The sequence below is a fragment of the Manacus vitellinus genome, unplaced genomic scaffold (genome assembly GCF_001715985.3).
Source record: "Manacus vitellinus isolate BGI_N305 unplaced genomic scaffold, ASM171598v3 scaffold_5_pilon, whole genome shotgun sequence".
Classification (NCBI taxonomy): Eukaryota; Metazoa; Chordata; class Aves; order Passeriformes; family Pipridae; genus Manacus; species Manacus vitellinus.
In genome coordinates this window covers 17322219-17344461 of record NW_021940682.1, presented here as the reverse complement: position 1 = coordinate 17344461, position 22243 = coordinate 17322219, and the positions used below count along the sequence as shown (strand labels likewise).

The following is a 22243-nucleotide window of genomic DNA, read 5'->3' as shown; positions in this document are numbered from 1 at the left end:
AGAGTGAAGTGTCTGAGCTGCTGCCAACTGCACTGCCTTTCATTAGAGAAAATTCATGCTGACGCTCAGCCACTAGTGTCTAGTTCTTACTTGGAAAAAAAAGCACTAAGTGCCACCTGTGCTTTCTTATTTCAGATTTTTAAAAAATGGGTTTAAAATATGGCTTTTTGCTAAGACTTTAAAAGGAAAAATTAACACAACTGTTCTACAGGATGATTCTCCCTCACTTTCTTGCGTGTTATCCTATAATGAGAAGTTCCTGGAAAAAAAAAATAGATTTTCAGAAGCCATTTTGTAATCTGTTACATTTTTTCTTTTGTCTCTTGTGTGAAAAGTTATCAAACCAGAAGAAAAAAAATTGTGGACTGGAATGAATTACTAGCCTGGAAGACCAGAAAAATTTGCAATTAGAACAGATGTTAGACATTTATCAAGTGCTTGGGGGAAAAAAACAACAACATAAGGTAACAAAATTTGTGTTTGACAGTTACTTGGTTTGTGTAAAACTAAAAGTGACTAAGGGACATTTGGTTTAGCAAGGCAGTTTAGAAAGGACCGTAACAGGAGACTAATAATGACAAAGACAAGTAATTTAAATTGAAAAGAATTTCAGCTTCTCCGATGTTCCTTGACCTAGATGAAGTGCATAGGGAAAATTCTGCATCATTGCAGAGGCTCAGTCAAAATCTGTTCAGGCAAAGTGTGCACACATGTATTTGAAAAATGGGCTTTTTAATATGTTTGTCATTACAATGCTTCCTTCTGGAATAGGCTAGTAGTGCCATGGTCTTACTACTTATGCCTGATCTTGACAAGTTGGTGTGATCAAGTTGCTCTATTTAATGAATTCAGGTTGTCAGCACATGCAGTCTCATTAGTTAATCTCTAGTAGCTTTTATCTATGAGGTACTGGGAGTATAATCCAGTTTATCCACCTTCTCTGAGAGATAAAGTTTTGCAACAGATTCAGAAAGTCCTTTTGAAAGTAGTCATTAAATTCTGCCTTAACATGTTTGCACTCTAATGAATCAAATTCCTAAGCAAAAATAAAGGACATACGCATTTCTGAATCTTTTTTTTTTTTAAATTAATGTTAGAATAAAGGAGAGTAGCAGGGTAGAATTAGTTTAAGTTCAGAGTTTGTGCTGTACTTTCTAAGGTAAGACACAGTGCAGAGGCAGTAAAATGACCTCTGGAGTCACCAACAGTGTCCTCATTCTTTGTCATGAATCAGAAACAAAGTTGTGGTCCAGTCAAAATCCACCAAGGATAAAGTTTCTCAAGACCAATTATCTCCTTGTATGGGAATCTATAGAATTGCGCAAACAAGAAATTACTAAGATGCAGTTCATGTACAGAGAATATGTTTGTACTTGTTGTTGCTTAATTAGTTCACTTCTTCCAAGCTCTCTAGTAGAATTGACAGATTTGAGGAAAAGCAGACAACTTGGACCTTCTGTCCTTCCTTAAACCACACTTGTACGTGTTGTGTGTTTGCCTGGGAACCTGTCGAATTTGTGGTATTTCTGTGAAGACCTAAGGGCATGTCTTCATGAAACTTTTTATGCAGTTAGGTTTTTTAGATAGGTTCCATTTTTTTTTTCACTGTAGAACACACTGACATATCTTGTTTAACTTAATCTATATTGTTTCCCTTGTATTTCTTGGACAGCTTTACTAGGTCTATGTGTTCCAACAATAAGGTAAGTTGCTTTTGGAATATTGCAGTTGTTGCATTACCTGTTTAATACTCAGGTTACATTATCTGTTGATATTGTTTTGCAATACATACAGGGCATAGTGTTGTATTTAAAATATTGCTAAACAGAATAATAATAGTATAGAGTTATTTGGGTGCACAATGAGGATGGAAATCCACTCTGCAGTACAAACTGACTCTTTGGTGAAAGTTTCCCTCCACACAAGAGGGACAGAATCACAAAGAACAGCAGTAATGGGAGTTTGTGTCCTGTTTGAGGCACTTCTCCCAAAAGCTCGTGGACCTGACTGTGCAAAGTCACTTTGTGTAATTGTCCCCTGGTTTTGTAAAACCTAAGCTGCTCCTGGCTGCTTTAGTGTCAGGAGATAGCTGGTGACCTGTGTACATCTTAATTCTAAACTAAGGTTTGAGTCTTTTGCATGTAGGGGGGTGTCACAGGTGAGTTAAGTCATCAGTGTGGGGTTAACTAAAAAGGTTTTATTAATGATGAAATGATGATCAAAGGATAATTAATTGACAACTGAATAAAAATCTGATGATGATAGAATTGTTATTAAGCAGTAATTGAATGGTAGTTAAACTGATTTGACAGTGTTTTAAATTCAGACTCTAGTCAAATGCTCTACTACTTGCTACACTTCTGATAATTAAGCTATAGCTGGCTATATAAAAAACTGGCACTAGTATACAATATACTTTTAGGTTTAATGTAAAATGTCACTACCACATTATAGATATCAGATGTTGGGTAAAGGGATCTTTCAGCCTTCAGAATGAACCTTAAGAGGCATCCCTGCTCAAAGGTGAAGTCATTGCCAAGCAGCCCACTGCCATATGGGAGAGCTCAGTGGGCTCGTGGGGCTGCAGATATTTAAAGTGATTGACTTGTAGTCAAACCCCCTTTTGCTGTATGTGCAGGTGTGCAGCTATAGCAGTTTCAGATCTGACTAATTCCAGCTCAGACTGGTACTGTGGGCTTCTAAAAAGACATGGCCTAAACTCCTTTGTTCCTGGGTAAGATACAGCTTAGGATGATTCTCTGGGTTTGCACTGCAGGGATGATTTCAGTCAGGCCTGCTTTTTGGTACCAAAGTAGCAAAGTACTGTTCACTCAGTGAGTGCATCCATCATAGGCATCTTATATTAAAAAAAAAAGGGGACTACCAATGGGATCAGCCTTGTATAAAAGAATTGTGGCCTCTTAGGTTGCTGGTATCGGCATCTAATGTCTGAGCACAGGGATGCTGGAACACTGCACTGGAAAAATGTTTTTCTCAAACTTGCCTTAGGCAGAGTAGCCCATGTTCTTTACATCCCCAGTCTCTCAGAGAAGATAATGGTGTTTTCCCACAGAGGGGTAAAGGTAAGGGGTCTGTTAGCTACCTGATGAAGGGACATCTTCCCAAAAGGAAATGGCTCATCCAGCTGTGTGGTAGAAACTCTTGGGAAGCATGTAATGTTTCAACTGCCCTGTCCTTATTTAGGTAGTGGATGGTATGCTGATTCCTGGCACAGGTGTAAGCACTAAGAGCTCTTGCAGCTCAAGCAAGAGGCAGCTGGAGAGTTGAGGTCGAAGAACTAGGAACTGCAAATATGAAGAACAAGTTATGAAGTTAGTTTTTCTCTTCAGAAAAGAGAGAACAAAAGACATGGAGTAACAATCAAAACCAAAGAGCCCAGGAGTAGCATGATACAAAGCTAAAGAAAATATTCCTTCCTATCTTTAGTTATGTTTTTTTTTCTGAAGTACAGGTGAAGCTAAGAAAAGGGGAGGGATTGTTAACAGGCAAAACCTTGAAGCTATCTGGAAACCCATGAGAATGGAGAAAAAAAACAAAAGGAGAGGAACAGACACAGGTATCATCCCAAGTGACCTTATGAATTATGACATGTCCAACCTCATTTAATTTTCTGAGATCCTTCCTACCTTGTGAAATCTCTTCTACATAAGAGGTTAAGTGAAGGCTATAGGGTTACTGACATTTTCCCAAACTGTACTTAATAGCCTTGTTGCTGTGTGCCCTGACTAACTGCTGTGAGCCGTGGCTCCCCTGTCCTTTGGCTTTGCTACCTGTGTCTAGGGCTGTTTTGGTAGGACTTCTCATTCCATCCTCAGCCACCAAGGGGTGTGACAAACCCGAGATGGCTGTTTGTAGTGGTGTGCTTTGGCTGCAGGCCCTGAGCAGTCTCTCGGCATGATAGTGGAAAAGGAGTGAGGACTTGCAGACAGGGAAAAGGAGTAAACAAAATAGAATCATAGAATTGTTTAGTTTGGAAGAGATTCTAAAATTGAGTCCAACAGCAAACCCAGCACTGCCACATCCACCACTAAACCATGTCCCCAAGTGCCAGATCTGCATGTCTTTTAAATACCTCCAGGGATAGTGACTCAACCACTTCCCTGGGCAGCCTGTTCCAGTGCTGAGCAACCCTTCCAGTGAAAAAATTTTTCCTAATATCCAATATAAACCTCCCCTGGTGCAACTTGAGACTGTTTTCTATTTTCCTGTAGCTTGTTACTTGGGAGATGACCAAGATGACCAACCCCCACCTTGCTACAATCTTCTTTCAGGTAGTTGCAGAGAATGATGGAGTCCCCCCCGCAGTCTCCTTTTCTCCAGGCTAAACCACCCCTGTTTGAAAATGCATCAGGCTCAACTGGTCCACATGGAATAAGAAATTATCATCTTGAAAAAGTGTTACTTTAGAAATACCAGACTTTATGTAAGTAGAAGGGGCTGCAGTTAGAAAAATGCAGAATCAGAATGTGAAGTTAAATATTGCTTCCTCTTTGTAATTAAATGCTTATGTTAAATGTTTGGGAAAGGGAATCACCAAATGGGCCGGGTTGAAAAAGACCACAGTGGGTCATCTGTGCAACCTCCCTACTCAAGCAGGGCCATCCTAGAGCAGGTTGCACAGGATTGAGTCCAGACAGTTCTTGAATATCTCCAGTGAGGAGGCTCTACAACCTCTCTGGACAACCTGTTCCGGTGCATGGTCACCTGCACAGTAAAGAAGTTCTTCCTCATGTTCAGGTGGAACTTTCTGTGCATGAATCTCTGCTCCTTGCCTCTTGTCCTATTGCTGGGCACCACCGAGAAGAGCCTGGCTCCATCCTCCTGGCACCCTCCCTCCAGATACTGATAGACACTGGTGCGGTCCCCGCCCAGCCGCCTCTTCTCGAAGCGAAGCTGGTGGTGGAGGGAAAAGGCGTTATTGTAGTTTCAGAGTAAGGAAGAACAATGCATTTCCCGGACCCCCTAATCCTGTATTTTTCTCAAAAGCCACGGAAATCACCCCAAGCGGCCCCTCCGCCTCCCTCGCGCCCGCCCATCCAGGGCGCCGGGGGGCGGGGCCAGCGGCGGCACGTGACGGGGGCGGGCGCCATGGCGGGCGCGGGGCGGTGGGCGGCGGACGGGACCTGGCCGGGCCGCGGGGGCCGCAGGGCCGGGCGGCGGAGCAGACCCGAGAGCCGCCGCGATGTCTTCCGTCGCCTCCTACGAGAGCCTGGTGCACGCCGTGTCCGGGGCCGTGGTGAGCGAGCGAGCCGGCGCCGGGCGGGGAGGGGGCGTGCCGGCCTGGCGGGGGGCGCGGGCCGCCCTCAGCCTTTGTTGGGCTGCGGCGGGACGGGGAGCCGGGCGCGGGGGGTTCGGGGCAGGTCGGGGCCGGCGCTGGGCCCAAGCAGCCGGAGCCTCTGCTGAGCCCGGCGGGAGCTGCAGGGGGGCCCCTCAGAAAGCCGGCGAGGCGCGTCGGGAGCCGAGCATCACTGCAGCGGTGAGAATCGAAGCCTCCCAGAAGCTCAGGCAGAGGGGCAGCACCTCAGCTGTGCGGTCCGAGAGCTGCGCCGGGCATCGTCGTCCTGCCACGGCCTCACGAATGCTTCAGAGTTGCGAAGGGTGAGGCAGCGCATAGATGTTAATCAAAACGTAAGGCGGGTGCAGTGCAGCCCGAGGAGATTTGTATCAGTTACTGAATTAAATTTTTTTCCCATGACACTTGTAAATTAGAAAGTAGTGTTTAATTTTGGTAGATTTCCTAGTATGCCCAGCGCTTGGATTTTTCTTTTCAGAATATCTTAATATCTTAACAGCAAATCCGCCTTCTACTTGCAACAGATTAGGGATTTTGGTGCATGTAGCATGTTGTGTTGGGCATACTGATGGATAGAAAGAACTCTCCATGTCTTCTGTAGGGTGAAAGTCACTAAATGTTATTGAACGATAAACACTGAAACAGGCTGCCCCAGGGGGTCATGGAGTCTCCCTCTCTGGAGACATTCAAACCCCACCTGGATGCATAACCTGCTCTAGGTGACTCTGCCTTGGCAGGAGGGTTGGACTAGATGATCTCCAGAGGCCCCTTCCAGTCCTAACTATCCTGTGATTCTGTGATAAAGGCTGATTCTAAAAGGAAAAAAAGACTAAAGGATGTTTTGCTTTTATTATAAATAAACACAGGATTTTTGTCTGCTCCTTCAATTGTTTTAAGTCAGCTTGTTTAAGCATCAAAGGCAATGGGGATTTTGTTTCTGCTTTCAAAAAATGGAACACTCTCAGATTATCTCATTATCAAAATACTACTCACTCTCCTTTTGCTGGCTTTTACAGAAGTCAGTGCTCTTTAGCCCTCGCTGTTAGCTTCTCACCCTTGAAAACACATTGGTGTAATCAGGCTGTGCCCCTAAACAAAGTTTGTGGTGTGAACCGAAGTCATAAATCCAACCATAAACACAGAGCTGTCTTGAGGTATTGAGTCAGAAGCACATGTCAGATCACAACATGATAAATTTTGTTTATCTTCTAATATACTGAAAATTTGCATACCTTCTAGGCTACCTAGTCAAACTTGAGACAAAGGAATAGTTTTGTGAGCAGTAAAAAAAAATCAGTGCTTGATTTCCTGTAAACTTTAATCGAATTACATAAGTATTCTTTACTCTGCATGTAGCTAAAATGTAACCTTGTTGCAAAAGCTATAGGGATGTGAATTTTATAGGAGCGTTTTAGCCGTAGTCAGGCTGCTTTGTTTGACTCTCAGTGTTGTCTGAAACATAGTATTTAGTCTTTGTATATGTTTTAATTTTTTGTTATTACTGTTTTTTAGAAAGCCGAATGTCAGGCTTTGGTCCTGTACAGCTCTTCTTGGCAGCAGTCACCTCGGGCCATTTGTTCTGGCCACCTCTTGGCTACTGCACAGTTGTTTGTCTGGTACTGTGATTGGTCATTGAACTGATCTGACTGAAGATGTAGCCCAGCGGAAAACATTGTTTTTCAGCCAGATTAGTTTCTTTGTCTGCACCATCGTGTAGGTGTCTGAAAAGTTATGCTGCCAGACTGGAGGAGGCAGGGGTGCAAATACAGTTGACCAAGAGCCTGAGATTACATAAACCAGTCTGTACCTGTCCTAGTGATTATTCAGCAGTAAAATGACTTGACTTGGCAAACTACCAAGATTCAGGGCTGACAGGAAGGTGGTGGGAAGGCTGACAGAAAAGCCTCATCCTTCCAACAGTGCAGGGTCATACATGTCAGCATCTGTTCCTCCAATCAGTACTATGACTTACCTTCCCTGCTGGTCTCAAGTGTGATTCAGCAAGGAATCTGACTCTGTCTTGAGGGCTTTTGTTGCTGGGGGAAGGACTGGTCCGGCTCATCCGTCTCGTTTTCCTTCCTTCTAGCTGTGAAATCCTGTCTTCTTCATATGATGCTTCTGGCAGCCTTCTCATCATTTAGTTGCCTTGTTCTATTTGTAAACCCAGGAGAAAAGTAACTTGGCTTTTCTGAGTTTATTTCCCTCAATTTAGCAAGAGGAGGGAAGAGGGTATGAATTGTCTTTTATTTGCAGTGGTCTATTAGGTCAGCTTAGTTATCTCATGACATTCTCTTCAACTACAGCTTCCTATAAGTTTTAAGCCAGTTTGACAGTCAAACACTGGAACAGGCTTCCTAGAGAAGTGGTTGATGGCCCAAGCCTGTCAGTGTTTAAGGCATTTGGAAAATGTACTTAAACAATGTGCTTTAGCTTTTGATCAGCCCTGAGGCGGTCAGGCAGCTGGACTAGATGGTCATTGTAGATCTCTTCCCGTAGTCTGTTTTGTGCCTTGCATCCACCTGTTTGTCCTGTGTGACACTAGCCCAACTATTTCCCCATTTCCATTTTCTAATTTTGAGTGCAAGTGTGTGTGTATATGTTGCTGCTGTATGGTGGATTGCACTGAGAATAGGATTCAGGATGGATCTCACTTTGGGAGGATGGAAGCAGGATAAATTGAGCAGGGGAAGGCTGGAAGTTGTAGTGATTGTACAGTCTTATTCTGTGTGTAGGTGTGTGTAACTGCGTTTTGAGGTTGGCTTCAAAATTGCGGTAGTGCAGCCATCATTAGGATGGCTCTTTCTGGCACTTTTTTGTGCTGGCACTAACCTAACTGAAATATATTTTTTATACATTTTCAGTCAGGTGGGTTCATTAATCCTGCTTGCTGTCCAGCAGGGTACATGGTAGGTACTGAGAATGAGCAGGCACTGGACAAGTGCGTGGGAGAGCAGAACCAACCGTTTTGGCAAGAGCCCAAACTGAATGGGTTAAAATAACCAGGTAATTGTGGCCTGGTGTTATGAAAATTGGGAAAACCTAAATCTGGTTAAGACTTCAACCAAGAGTTGCCCTAGTGAGGAAACAGCACCTGAAAAATAATCCTCTGTTGCTGGTAGTAGAGATAAATCCAAGCAGCCTGCTCGGGAGCAGGAGTGTTTCCAGAGGCAAAGCTCACTTATACATATAGCGTAACACAGCTCTAGAAGAGCTTTAAACACAGCACTTGTGTGACTTGCTGTATCCCAGACCTTCCCACCATTTAAACAGTTTGCATGACTGCTAATGGAAGAGTGCCACAGCTTTAGCAATCACTTGATGCATGGAAAACAGCTTTACACCAAGTCAGGCCCTTTTTTTTTATTTTGTTAGATTTCTTTTCCAAAAGCTGTGCAATATTATTGCTGGAGTATTAAAAACTGAAGAAGGTGAGTGATGGCAGGGAGAGAAAGGGAACAGCTGCTTGTATGGAAGATACGGGTATTTGCAAATACAGTATTTAACCTTTTGTAAAGGATGGTGTCTGATAGCTTCTCCATTTAGAGGCTTTAATGGTTGGATCACATAGGAAGTGAAGAGGGCATTGGATTCACAAGACATGAATCTGGTGACATCTAGGTCATGATTTATTGAATTCATTATATGTAATTCATGCCACTGAGAGTGTCTCGGTAGCTGATCTTTATTGCCTAAACTGGAATTTGATGTAAAGCTGGATTAAGTCCTGAAAAACATGTACTATCAGTTTTTTAATGAACAGAAATTTCAGTTTGGTCATTGTTTTCTTATTCAAAACAAGGTTATTGTAACACAATGTTGTTTGTGTCAGTCTTTTTTTGTTTTTTTAAACTAGAATTTGGGTATTGAGACTAATGAGAGGTAGAAAAAGTGCAGTGTATTTGTCTGCTGATGCTCACTTTATCAGCTCTTGGACTTCAAAAACGTCCTCCTTGGGCAAAAAGCTTTTAATGGTTTTAATTATAGCTTGATCTAATGCAAGAGAAAAAAACCCCTGATTTGTAAGTATGGGACCAAAACCCACTTCATATAGACATTGTTCTGCATGGAGTTTATCCCTTTTAAACTTGCTCAGCAGACTGGTTTCTGGGTGAGAAGCGAAGGGCTACAAAGATCGTAGCAGGCACTGTACAAGCAACTGATACACCATATAGCCAGTTTATTTTGTTTTTCAGGGCAGTATGACTGCAATGACTGTATTTTTTCCTTTGGATACAGCTAGGCTTAGACTTCAGGGTAAGTGTCAAACTCTAGTTTCTTTGTACAATGGCATTTCTGTTTGTCTTGACTTGGGCGCTTGTAAGGGTGGTTGTAGGGGGATATTTTACGTGAACAGAAATCTTACCTGTCTAACACTAACACCATTTTTCCAGCTGAAGGTAATTCTTCCTTTTGAAAGTGTTGGGCAACCTTTTAATTAGCTGAAAAGGCTGTGTGATCTGTGGCCAGACATGGGTTTTAAATGGTTATCTAAGATGAAAGAGAAAAACAAAGATGTGAGATTGCACAGGATTATATTTGTGTGTTGTTGGTTTTGGCTGCTGAAAACACTTGAAGATGCAGGGGCACTATCATGAAAAACTAGTCTAAAATTATTACTGAGGATAGTTTAAAGGAAAAAGTCAGGATTAGAACTGGGATTAGGAATATCCAGTATTTACAAAAATGCATCTGAGTATAAACTTTTTTCTGACTCTCTGTCTTCTGGTCTAAAGTCACAGAATCACCAAGCATTTTATTACTGTGACTAAAGCTCTCTTAGGAACCTGAGGGAGATCATCAACCAGCTTGTCAGATGTATGTGGTTGAGAAACGAGCACCATATTGCTGTTGGACGGCTCTCAATGCAGGAAGAGACAGGGGTTTGCTAAGGCTTGGCTGTTGGCAAATACCTGTTTGCAGGAAACTGCTCTGCTAGTGGTGCTAGTCTGGTGTCCAAGGAACAATTTTGAGAGCAGTTAGGCAGGCCCAATTCGAGTCCCCTACCTAGGGGAAGCCTACTTTCAGTTCATGTCACCAGTATCAGGAATTGGTAACTACAGATACTCTGGGGCACAGCAGAACCTGCTGGTTTGGGTAAAAATTAAAAAAGGAAGTAGCCTTACCTAGCAAATGAAAATAAGGAGATGTTTTATGGAATTGCTGCAGAAATAGGGAGCATCTATCCTGTATGAGGAAGAAGAAACAAGTGCTTCTGGGGTATATTCAGAATAACAAGGATAAGGACTTGAAAAATAGTGCTAAAAATTGGAATAATCGAAAAGTCTGATTCTTCTGTTTTCCAGTTGATGAGAAGCGGAAATCTAAGACAACACCGGCAGTTCTTTTGGAAATAATCAAAGAAGAAGGCTTGTGAGTAGATACTAATTTTCTGCTTATCTTCATGTAGACAAGCTCTAAAACTAATTTCACTTTGCTTTTAAAGTGGATTAGTTAGCTCGTATCTGTGTGAACAGATTTTTGTTCTGAATTGAAATGTCTCCATGTAAGTGTGATATGACTTGCATAATCTTATGTGTTCATCTTTAGCTAATTAGGATTAACTTTCTTGAGCACCTTATGCAATTGATCTGTTCAGTGATGTAACTGTGCCTTCATTAGAGAGGTAGCTGTGCCTCCTCAGAAATGCAAAGGGACCTTCACGTACCTGATCAACCAGCTCTGTCTGCCTGGATTCTTGGGTGTGTCAATTTGTCATAATCAAGATGAAACTCCTGGGCAGCCAAGCCAGATTCAAAGGGAGAATTGAGACACGTTTCCCAGTTGGAAGGTTTTTTCCTGCTCCTAAACATGTAGAAGTAAATAACACATGACTCTGTGCTGGTGGGATTCAAGATCTGTCTAAAAGCAGTTAATTTTCGGCTGTGCTGCACTTTTGTATTTGCCACAGTCTGAGCTGAGCTGACTGGGAAAAACTGTTGTATGCCTGTCCTTGTTAGAAGTATTTTCCTAAGGGAATCCCTGGAACTCCTAAGTAGACTAGAGCTTCTAGGACATTAAACTTGACAAAAGTTTAACTTGGCCCATAATGTTCTGCCACCTTTGAACTTGGGCAGTTGGCAGTTGTACGCATGAGGAGTTCTCTGCCAGTTGGTGATCTCTCTCGTTCACGTTCCTGTGTTGCTTTTGTCATGTGAGGGTGGCAAATAAACTTCAATTAAAAAAAGGTGAAAGGAAAAAAGTTAAAAAGAAAAATTAAGAAGTTAACTGGGGTGGAGAGACTGCAAAAGTGGTCATCCTACTTTTCCTGTGAAACTGAAAAATCAGTGACTCTGGCAAGAGAAGAACATTGCTTCTTCCAAGGTATTGGGAAGGCCTGGCTAAGCAATGGTACTAATTTTAGAGATGTGTTTGGAGTAACAAAAACACACCAAACAACAGCAAAACTGAAATGTGATGTGAAATCATAAACGTACTGTTCACATTAGCTTTAGAGTGTTGTCTCATAATATACTTTTGTGAGCTGCTTGTTCTCATCTAGATAAAGCAAATAGGTTTAGCTAATGGACTTTCTGCAGAAGTTTATCAAACAGCTTTGCTTTCTTACTTGCACTTTGTCTTTTTCTGGGTGATTTGAAAGGTGTTTGTTAGTGTACACTGAGTTTTTCTCAAAGTTGCAGTTTGGAATGCAAACTTAGGGGTTTTTTATGTGCAGAAGTATTTGTGTGTGAATTACAGATGCTACCACTGACAACTTAAGTCATTTAAATAAACTCATGGGTTTTGTTTTAGTTTCATGTTTTGTACTGCAAGATGTTTCATTTGATAATCATCAGAAATTGTTCTTAATAAATCAAGAAAAAACAAACTAACACGCTCAGTTAGAGGACATAGTCCCCACAGCAGATTTCTCTTTTTCTTTTCCAGCACAGAAGAGATAGGTAATATAAAAATTGTTTTAATATGACTTATGAATAACTGTATAGTCATTTAATTTGTAATTATAACTGTATGTTTAGCTAAGGCTATAACTTCAGAAGCAGTCTTAATAATGTGGTATATTCCCAGCTACATAGGAGGGATGGATTTGAGACAGAAAACTAGCATTTACATTCTAAGCAGTCAGATTTTTTGTGTGTTTACCAGCCTTGCATCTTTTACAGCCTCCTTGGAGATCCTTATATTCTATGTATTCCCAATATTTTAATGAATACTAAAGAGCCTCCATAATTACTGCTGTGGAGGAGATTTATTATGCTTTTAACATGATACCAGTTCTCTACCTGTTCTGTGCCACTCCAGTGAAGGTGTGTATCATTATCTTTTTTTGGATGTGTTGTAGAACATGCTGGGAATGTAGGGCAGCTGTTGAGGTGTCCCTGTTTTACAGGCTCATCAGGCCTGTGAGAGAAGGGAGCTTTGTTAGTCAGCTGTTACGAAATCGTTCTTAAATCAAGACAGATTTAGATGATATTTGGTTTTTCATCTGTGGTTAATATAGTTAAAGTTAACTAGGTGATGTCTTTTTCTCACTGACCTGGCTAATTTTCTCTAGAATTTACTGCCAGGCATCTCTTAGAAATTCCTCTTGCCTGCAGATCTCGTGCCCCAGGTCGTATCCTTTGCAAAACTCTTCTTGGTGAAGTATATAAACTTCAGTAACTAGTCTTCCATTTTTAAATTCTATGTGAGAATCTGGACTGCTTTTTTCCTTAATTTAGTATGGTTTGTTAGCATTGATATAAAAACATCTATTTTGTACTTTATGTAACATACAGTGTTGTATCTCTGGGATCCTCCACCAACATGTAAAATGAACCAGATCACATAAATATTTTGCTGATCCTTACTGTGTCTTTTTGTTTTCCATTAGGTTGGCACCATATCGAGGATGGTTCCCTGTTATCTCCAGCCTTTGCTGCTCCAATTTTGTTTATTTTTATACATTTAATAGTCTTAAAGCCCTCTGGGTCAAAGGTCAGCATTCAACCACTGGGAAAGACTTGGTTCTTGGGGTTGTTGCAGGTAATACTTAAAAATCTCCGTTTTGTCAAGAATGTGTTTTTTGGTATATTCTGCCTAATGTTTTTCTTTATGAAGTCTTCTGGAGGTCACACTGAGTGCTCAGACCTCCCAGTATATGCAGACTTGCTTCTTTCTGATTGCTCCTTTATGTCCTTCCCACCTCGTAAGGAGATGCACAAACCATTCCTGTTGTGAATTCTGACACAAAGCACAATGCTGTTGTGGTCTGGTATAGTATTTGTGTCTGGCGTGGTGTTTGCCACGTATCTAAGCATCATCACTAAGATGTTGAAGATAAGTGGCAGGGAGAGGTAATAGTTGCCTTTTTTTTTTTATTTAAAGAAAAAGATATGCAATTCTGAAATATTTTCAATTAGGTAAGGAATTTTCTTGTAAGCATTTGGGTGTCAGTTTTCAGACTTGTTTTTGGGTTCTCACCTGAAAGTGACAGGAAGTCCCTAGATACATGCAGGTCCAGTGGGACCATATGTTCTTTTTTCATTCCGTCCTCCTGTGTGGATGGTACAGTGGCTTCTTTGAAGGGATGATAACATTAAAGACCTTTCTAGCAAATCCAGCGTGAAAAATTACCACTGTGTGCCTGTGTTTGCCAGTAATATTCTTTAGGAACAATTGCTCGTGCGACCACACAGAAACAAGCTGATTTAAAAAAAAAACTGCAAAAAAGGTTTTTTGAGGTCTTGGATTTTTGATTTGGGTTTTTTGATTTTTTGGAAGGGGTGAGTAGTTGGCAGTTTCTTGATCTTTCAGTGTGGGCACAGTGACTGGCTAAATAGTTGATGGAAGTAAGTAAAAAATTCTTAAGTTGGTTATATCACTGTGGTAAAATGCCATGTAATTACGTTTTTGAACAAAGGCTACAGGAATTAGAGTGACAGCTTGTTAGTTAAATGTCTAGCTCTCCTTCAATGTCTGTAGTTTATATCCTTATAATGAAATCATATCTGGTGTAAATTTTAAATCTTCTGGTTCCTGCTTATTTTTCTTTGTGCTGTGTTTTGCATTAGGTGTAGTGAATGTACTCTTGACCACTCCTCTTTGGGTAGTGAACACACGTCTGAAGCTGCAGGGAGCAAAATTCAGAAATGAAGACATTGTACCAACTAATTATAGAGGCATAATAGGTAAGCACCTGTTGTTGTCTTCAACCAAAGAAAAGTTCATGAAATGAAATATATCAAGGACTTTGAAGACTTTTGTTCATATAACTGGTTTCACCCTGTAATATCTGTGCTTCTGTCACTTTGCAGTCATTGAGTTTTACAGGAAACTGGACTTTGCTATTTCTAACAGTAACTAAGACTTTGCAGTATGCACCCCTGTGACTAAAATGCCTTTTGTATGTTACAGAGATACTGGAGCAGTAGTGAGCCTTGTGAAGTGATAGCTGGAGTCTGAGTTTGGGCAGACAATCTGCAAATTAAACTTCACTTACTTTAATCTCTTAATCATCCACATGTTCAGGCTGCCTTCCTTTTAAAACCAGCCAATCAAATAAATATTGTTGTAATTTTGAAGAAGGTTTAGAAGACTTTAATGTTGATGCCATGCTTGTACTAAAAAGAGCAGGGTGTCTCTGCAGATGATAAGCTTTGTTTATGTTGGTGGTGATGTGAGCAAGAACCTCCTTTGTCAGTACCTTTCTGTTAACTTCTAGATTAAAATGGAAGGTAAAAATAGTTGCATAGAAGTCTGATGTGAATTTTTATACACTTTGAGTATTAGGCTTTAAGTATAACTTCTCTTACCTTTTATGGTGTTTTGTACTCAAAATGTTAATGATCTTTCCCCCCCCACCTTTTGTCTCAGATGCCTTCCATCAGATAATAAGAGATGAAGGAGTCTTAGCTTTGTGGAATGGTACTTTCCCCTCCTTGCTTCTGGTCTTCAATCCTGCCATACAGTTCATGTTTTATGAAGGCTTTAAACGAAAGCTTTTGAAAAAGCAGCTGCAAGTGAGTATGTTTTGAGGCTAGATGGTGAACATGCTCTGTTATAAGACAAGTTCTTTGATATGCACCACTTGAACAAATTCAGAAGTGTAGGTTTGGTTTTCATTCTTGTATTTTGGAGGGATTTTTTGAGTTAGTGTATCTAAAAAGGATCTAGCATCATGAAATGAGGTGTCAATCTTTCATGTCCTTAGGAAAGATATTCCTGTGATGAATTCCTCTACCTGTAAAAATAGAACTGCACCTCTTGTCCGCATTTGTTTACATTTGTTCACAAGTCTAGATTTAAATTAGAGATTTCAATTCTAATATATCTTTTATAAGTCTGCTTTTAACACTTTCTCCAGTAAATCAAGTATATAGAACCTTCAGAGTATCACAGTTTTTCTCTGGGCCCTGTCATTTTAATAACATTTTTTTCTTGAAGCCCTCAATTCTTCAGTGTAATTTTTCCACGGATGGACACTAGAATTGAACCATATTGCAACCATACCTTCCCGATTCTCTAAATAGAGGCATAATCACTTTTCTGTCCCTGATTTATAGTTCCCTTCTTTTTTCTTATTCTGTTGTATTTCACTATATCAGATGTAGAATCTCAGCTGAAGTCATGTTTCTTTTATGTTCTGGCAAACTGAAAAGCATTTGCGTTACGTTTTCAGATAATGTCATAACATAATACATGTTTAAGCTCTGGCTCTTTGCTGTTAATTTATGATTTTAGGATGCATTGTCTGATTTAAAATGTTAGGTCATATCAGTATGTTTCAAAGCTATCTCGTTTTTCCTCAAGACATAGTGAGATTATTTTTACATGAGATTTTGCACTATCAATGAGGCTTCAGACTTACTGTCTTTAGTTAGTACTGCAGCTGTAGCACTCCGTTTGTGCCTCATGGATCTACCCAGTTACATTATGGACAGTACAATTTTTGTGTGATGAGCTGAGCTTCCCTCTGCATTGCTGTTTGCCTTTTGGCTAATGACATATTTATTTATATATTTATTTCTTGTATTTCTTTTAAATTCCTTAGTTCCACCTTAAATTAGGGCATTTCTTTATCCATGATCAGTGGAGAGGGAAAATACTTTTTTTCCCTAGCAATGGTAATTTTTATTTTGGACAATATTTTTCCTCCTGTTTGGTCTTTTCCTGATTGTCTTAAATATATCAGATTGATCCTTTTAGGATGTGCATGTGTAAGCATTTTTGTGATTGCAATCAATATATTTTGGAAATTTCAAGCACGTTTTGATATGGGCACCTACTTATTTTCCTTGATTAATTCACACTGGTAAACTGAGATGCATTGTAATCAGTATAGGTTATAACAATATATTTGGTGCATCCTGGAACAGTGTGGGCTTTGGCAGTGAGGATGGGCTTCCAGCAGGTGTTCTTAAGTAATAGGGGATGAGATTTTTAGCCTATGTCATCAAGACTACAATTCTGCCTGAGAGCGTAGTAATTATGCCTCGGGATTACAGGATGATGTTCAAGGAGTCTTTCACTGTCACCTTTTCACAAGCACTGTGTGACTTGTTAGTTTTAGTTGCAAAACCTGAAATGCCTATTGATGATATGTTTAAAATTATACTTCCTTATCTTTTGTCTACTCTTGGTGATTTAGATTGGTCTAGTTGTATGGCCTTGTATAAATGCAAAAGCAGGTAGAAGTAAAAAAATAAACTTTAGTTGTGGGCAAGTAAGTTGGTTGAACTATAACTAACTCTTTAAATTGAGAAGATCTAGGGATTTCATGAAATCTTCATGCCAAAGATCGTTAGATAATCTGGTAGCAGGTACCACTACTGAATCCCCAAACATATCTGGGTAACTGGCTGGTTTGGTACAATGTGGAAATAAATATGTTCTTTATCTATTGAACAGCTCACATCTTTGGATGCTTTTGTCATTGGTGCAATAGCCAAAGCAGTTGCCACGACCCTCACTTATCCTCTGCAGACAGTGCAGTCAATTCTGAGGGTAAGTAATAATTTTGTTTCAGGGTGACTCTGCCTTTGACTTGTTCTGTATCGTGCAAGTGTTATTCATATGGCTAGTTTTTATTTGAATTAATGCACCCATCATTCTGGGAGGTATTTTTGCACGGTGCAGGCCAGTGATTAGGATGTCTCTCCTCTTGGATTCTGATCGAACTTGATGTTAGTAGAGCACATTTGTTTCATGTAACTGGTAGGATTGCCAGCATAGTGCATCGGTACAGAAGCTGAGGCACTGTGCTGCTTTTACGCACTACAAGAACATACATTTACTTCTTTGAATATAAAAGGAAAATGCATCAAGTGAGAAGTTAAATTTAAATCTTCTAAACCCAATCTGTTTCCAGATGACCTAGAGTAATAAAAGAAACGTTCTGTTCATAGGTATTGTTGTTTGGATGATGGTCTGACCTTGTCAGTATCCAGAATGTGATTCATCAGGGGAAGCTGAGGTCCCTCATAAATATCTTTAACCACTTGCCTGGCTGTTGAGGCTAATTGTAGTGGTAATGGTAACACTTGCACTTTTTCTTACTTTCGGCTCGTATCTATGCTGGATAATGCTGCTCCTTTCAGGATGTACCAATATTGTTGGAATATTGACACAAGACAAAACTTGTTAGCAGGGAGGAAGCAGGAGACCTGGCCGTGCATAAGCATATTGTACTTTAATTTCTGTGCTTTTAAATCTGTTTTTATAACAGTTAAATATTAATAAACTTTTCCACATGAAATATGATGCTATTTTCCTAAGTATGGAGAAGCCTTAAATTAATGGTAAAGCCGTTATGTTCTAAAACTTGTCTAAATTCTGAGAATTAGTTGAATTATTGAAAACGAGCCTTCTGTGCTAAGGGTATCACTTTTCAGACTTCTCTAATATGGGAATTTTCTTGTTAATTGTACATCTGGAAGAATTAATTTTCAGCTAATTTTCAAGCAATTTTTTAATTATTTGAGTTATTCTTCTCTCTAATTAGAATGAAATAAATGTATTTTGATTTTTCATAGCCTGTAAAAAGATACTTTGGATGCTATATTTCAAAGCAACAGGACTTGAATATGTTTACTTTGTAATTTTGTCAGTTGCCATCTTTCCTGAAATTTTCATAATTTTTGATCAGCTGAGCTAGTGCTTTCATTCAGTGTCTTATCCTGTTTTAACAGCCTGGACACTCCTCAGAAGCTAAACTAATAACAAGAATTCTATTATTGGAGTGACAGACACAAAAAATATTTAAGCAAATATAGCTCTGTTTGGATAAGTTGCAACATCAGTCTGTTTTTAATTTGTGATGCTTTTTCTGCTGGTGTAAAGGAGAACTGGAAGGAAAGTTGGAATGCTCTGTTTTAGCCTGAGCATCGCACGGCAGTGCAGGTTTCATGGGGCTACATCCCTATAAGAGCTTCAGCCCTTGTTCCTTTCCATGGTTGCTATAGAAGTGGCTACAGTCTTGTGGCTTCATGTTTCATCTGTCTCCTTTTAGCTTTTTGAATGAAATTCTTCTGTCTCATGATGACAGAAGAACGACAGCTTTGGTAAGTTGTGCTGCCAGCTTGGTGTACTGCCCAGCTGCAGCTTCCTGCTCTCCTCAGCTGCAGTGAGCCAGTTCCCTGCTGGCTTCCCAAGCAGTGATGAGTTGCCTTTCTGTGGGAGCACAGCTAAACCATCAGTGTCCTGGTGGGAGAGGGGATTTTTCTCACAGTGGCCCACTGTGAAATGAAGTGGCCTGTATGATACTTCTCCATGCAGGACCGTCCTCTCCCTGTGATGGTGAGGAACACAAGCACCCTCTCTCTAGTTCTGCAGTCCCTAGGTGTGACTTCGGTCCCTTTGCTCTATGAAAGAATAGCCAGGAACCCTGAACACGTCTGCATCTGTTGTACCTGTGCTGTCCAGTTCAGACTTGCTCTGCTGCATGATGCATTTCCTAATCTAAAGCTAGCATTGTTCTGTTTGAAGTTTTTGGTACTCACACTAAGTGATGCTAAAGAAAAAGACTATGAATAAAGGTTTAGTATTTTCAGAAATAGCATTCTGCATGAAGTATGCTTTATACAATTGTAGGGAGTTTTTTGAAACAATTTTAGCAGATTTACACAGAAGCTAATACAAGCTCAACATAATTCATATAAACTTACACATCATAATTAAATTCTGTCATCAAAGTAGAAGTATAGGACTCTTTTTTTTCCTTTTCAGCCTTTAACCTTTAGAAACCTACTTTTGTTTGAAAGTTATTAGGGTTCTTTGTAATGAAGGTTCTGCACCTTTGCTTTCAGCTGTTTGGCACAGCACTCTTCTTGATAAAATGAACAGTTATCCTGTGTAATTAATTGACAGTAGTAGCAGCTTCCAGCCTTGCTGTTTCGTATGTCTGTCTCCTTTTCAGGATGACACATGACATACATGACACTGGTTTTACTCATTATGCAGTGAAACTATTCTTTAGCCTATGTGTCAGTAAAAAGCAGCTAAATTAAAATTGCCTCTGGAGATATAGCAACACTTAATATTCTTAGGGATCCTGGTTGAAGAAGTTCTCTTTAAAGTCTCTTTTCTCTGTCACAGAGAATGCTAGTCCCTTTGGGAAATCTCCTGCAGTAACCACTGAACTGTTAACATCCTAGTGAGAAATTAATGTTTTTTTTTTTCTCTTGATGAATCTTTGTTTGCAGTACAAAAATTGTCCAGTGGTGGAGAAAAGAGGAGAATGAAGCACCTAATGATGGTATAGTTTGGAAGGCTATGAGTAATCTGGGCAGTGACTGACACTGTAACTTGGAACCTAGTTAGCAGTTTTTTTGGGGGGTGTCTGAGTCTTTGACAGTAATTCTTAATACTGATTAATCAACACCAAATGAGTTAGTTGCTGGTGAGAAGATTGTGGATTTTGAGCACATATTTTAGTTAATAAAGGGAGATTTTCACTAGCATTCTCTTGCTGCTGTTTCCATCTGAGTTGTTGAGACATACGGTATTATCCTGGCATTTTCTTAAAGTTTCTGAACTGCCTAAATCAGCTTGCATACTTCACCTACTGTCAATGGTAATGTCTTATACCTAAGATGCAGCAGTTGTTTCAGCAAGTTCTGGGAAAAAATCATCCATTTGCAGTTGTTCAAGTTCACCTTTCTTAGCACAGAGTATACAGGCTTCAAAAGCTATTAGGCTGTGCTGTTATAAATACAAAAGTGTACCACTCTTGTATATTAATAATTCATAGTTACAGCTTGCTGACAGTACTGTTGACCTGGATCAGATGAGAGTATCAGTGAATGCTAGAAAAGGAGTTACTGAAGTTGCTAGTTTAACTCTGAGACACAAAACTACAGCAGCAGCTATTGTGCCTACTGAAAACCAGTTTGGGGATAGGCAAGTGCAGTGAGTAAAAAAGAAATATTATTTAGGCCAGGTAGGTGGATCAAACAATTTTGGATTCTTCCACAGCAGTCCACACATAAGTGTTTTGCTTCAAGACCATTGTTGGGCAGATAAATTTTGTGTTCAGCTGTGCAATCTTAATGTAGTATTGGTTTGCAGATGTGTGAGTGAATCTTTGTCAAGTGAAAGCTGAGCAAGCCAGAAGGAACTTACTTTGAATGTCATATCCCTACTAAGAGTCTGCAAATTATGCTTTTGAAATCTTGAAAACTCTTTTTTCCACAGCAACCAAAAGAGGAAATACGGCCACGTGTAACACTTTGTTAGAATCCATCTTAAAACCAAAACAAATTATTGTAGCCTGTACAGTTTTAATGCTTGCTTTGTGAGCTTTGGCCTCAGTTCCAAGCTGATGGCCATATGACATGGAAAATGTTTAAAGAAGTTTAAGATAGGCTCTCCAGATTTCGTGTATGTGTGGCATTCTCTGCCAGGCACTGTGGGGAAATAGTACAAGAAAATGCTCTTTGTTTTTTTTTTCAGTTTGGACGCCACAGGTTGAACCCAGAGAACCGAACACTAGGCAGTCTTAGAAATGTTCTTTACCTTCTTCAACAGAGAGTGAGGTGAGCTTTCCCATTTTTTTTTCTCCTACCATGATATAGAAGACTTAGGCATTACTAATATGGTGAAAATGTTGCTGGATCTGAATTTTGTTTCTTTGCCTCCCTTAAACTTACCATTTCAGTCAACCTGGTTTTCGTAATATCTTGCAGAATAAGTCCACAAACCCAAATTCTCCTAAATATCTGTATAGTAAGTGGCATTAAGGATACATATGGATACCAATTCATTCCAACTCTCATCTTGAAAAGCAGGTTTCTTGCATAAAACACCTTTAATTTCTGCAGAATTTTCTCCTTAAAATATTATTAAAAGTAGCTGGCACTGGAGATCAAGAATGGGTTTAAGATTCCTACAGTTGTCTTTAACTTGTGATATTAATTCTTCATTGTAGTGTACTGATTTACTTCTAGAAAGCTATTCACACTTGTTTTCTTGTTTGGTTTTTTTTCTCCTCCTTAGGCGTTTTGGATTAGTGGGACTCTACAAAGGCCTTGAAGCAAAGCTCCTGCAGACAGTCCTTACTGCTGCTCTTATGTTTCTGGTATATGAAAAACTGACTGCTGCAACCTTCACAGTCATGGGATTAAAGCACTCACGCAAACACTGATAAAGGAACCTACGCCAAAGATTATGGGGTCTAGGAAACACATTCCGTTTTTGAGACCAGGCTGGGTAACAAAGGGTCCTCACTTCCTCTGCTTCTTTTTTTTAGCCACCTCCGTCTCCAGTATTTGGAGAATCTGGAATATGCTCTATAGGACCTGTTGCCACAAATTCAGGGATAGTCCATTCCCTATTGTTCTGTGGACTCACTGTTTTAAGAAACAAAGACACCTTATTTAAGCACTTGACATAAAATTTTAATGATTATATGATTTGGTTGACATTCTTGGCGAGAATTAATCTCTGACACTATGCTTTCTTGTTTTCCCTCAAATAGTCCTCAGTTATTCCTGT

The 22243-nt window shown here is 40.0% G+C and overlaps 1 protein-coding gene across 3 annotated transcripts; it reads left to right on the top strand.

Moving 5' to 3' along the window:
* Positions 1-1676: 1676 nt before the first annotated feature.
* SLC25A17 (solute carrier family 25 member 17) lies at positions 1677-22032 on the top strand. Of its 3 annotated transcripts, none has more exons than XM_018080799.1 (9): positions 1677-1703; positions 9508-9568; positions 10618-10684; positions 13146-13297; positions 14326-14442; positions 15128-15273; positions 17162-17257; positions 21203-21285; positions 21746-22032. In XM_018080799.1, the coding sequence occupies exons 1-9, from the start codon at positions 1686-1688 to the stop codon at positions 21891-21893; spliced, it is 888 nt and encodes a 295-aa protein (XP_017936288.1). In that variant the 5' UTR covers positions 1677-1685; the 3' UTR covers positions 21894-22032. The 3 variants fall into 3 exon arrangements, with proteins under 3 accessions (XP_017936288.1, XP_017936286.1, XP_017936289.1); XM_018080797.2 differs by lacking the exon at positions 1677-1703 and adding an exon at positions 5096-5257; XM_018080800.1 differs by lacking the exon at positions 1677-1703 and adding an exon at positions 8202-8317.
* The last annotated feature ends 211 nt before the right edge of the window (positions 22033-22243 follow it).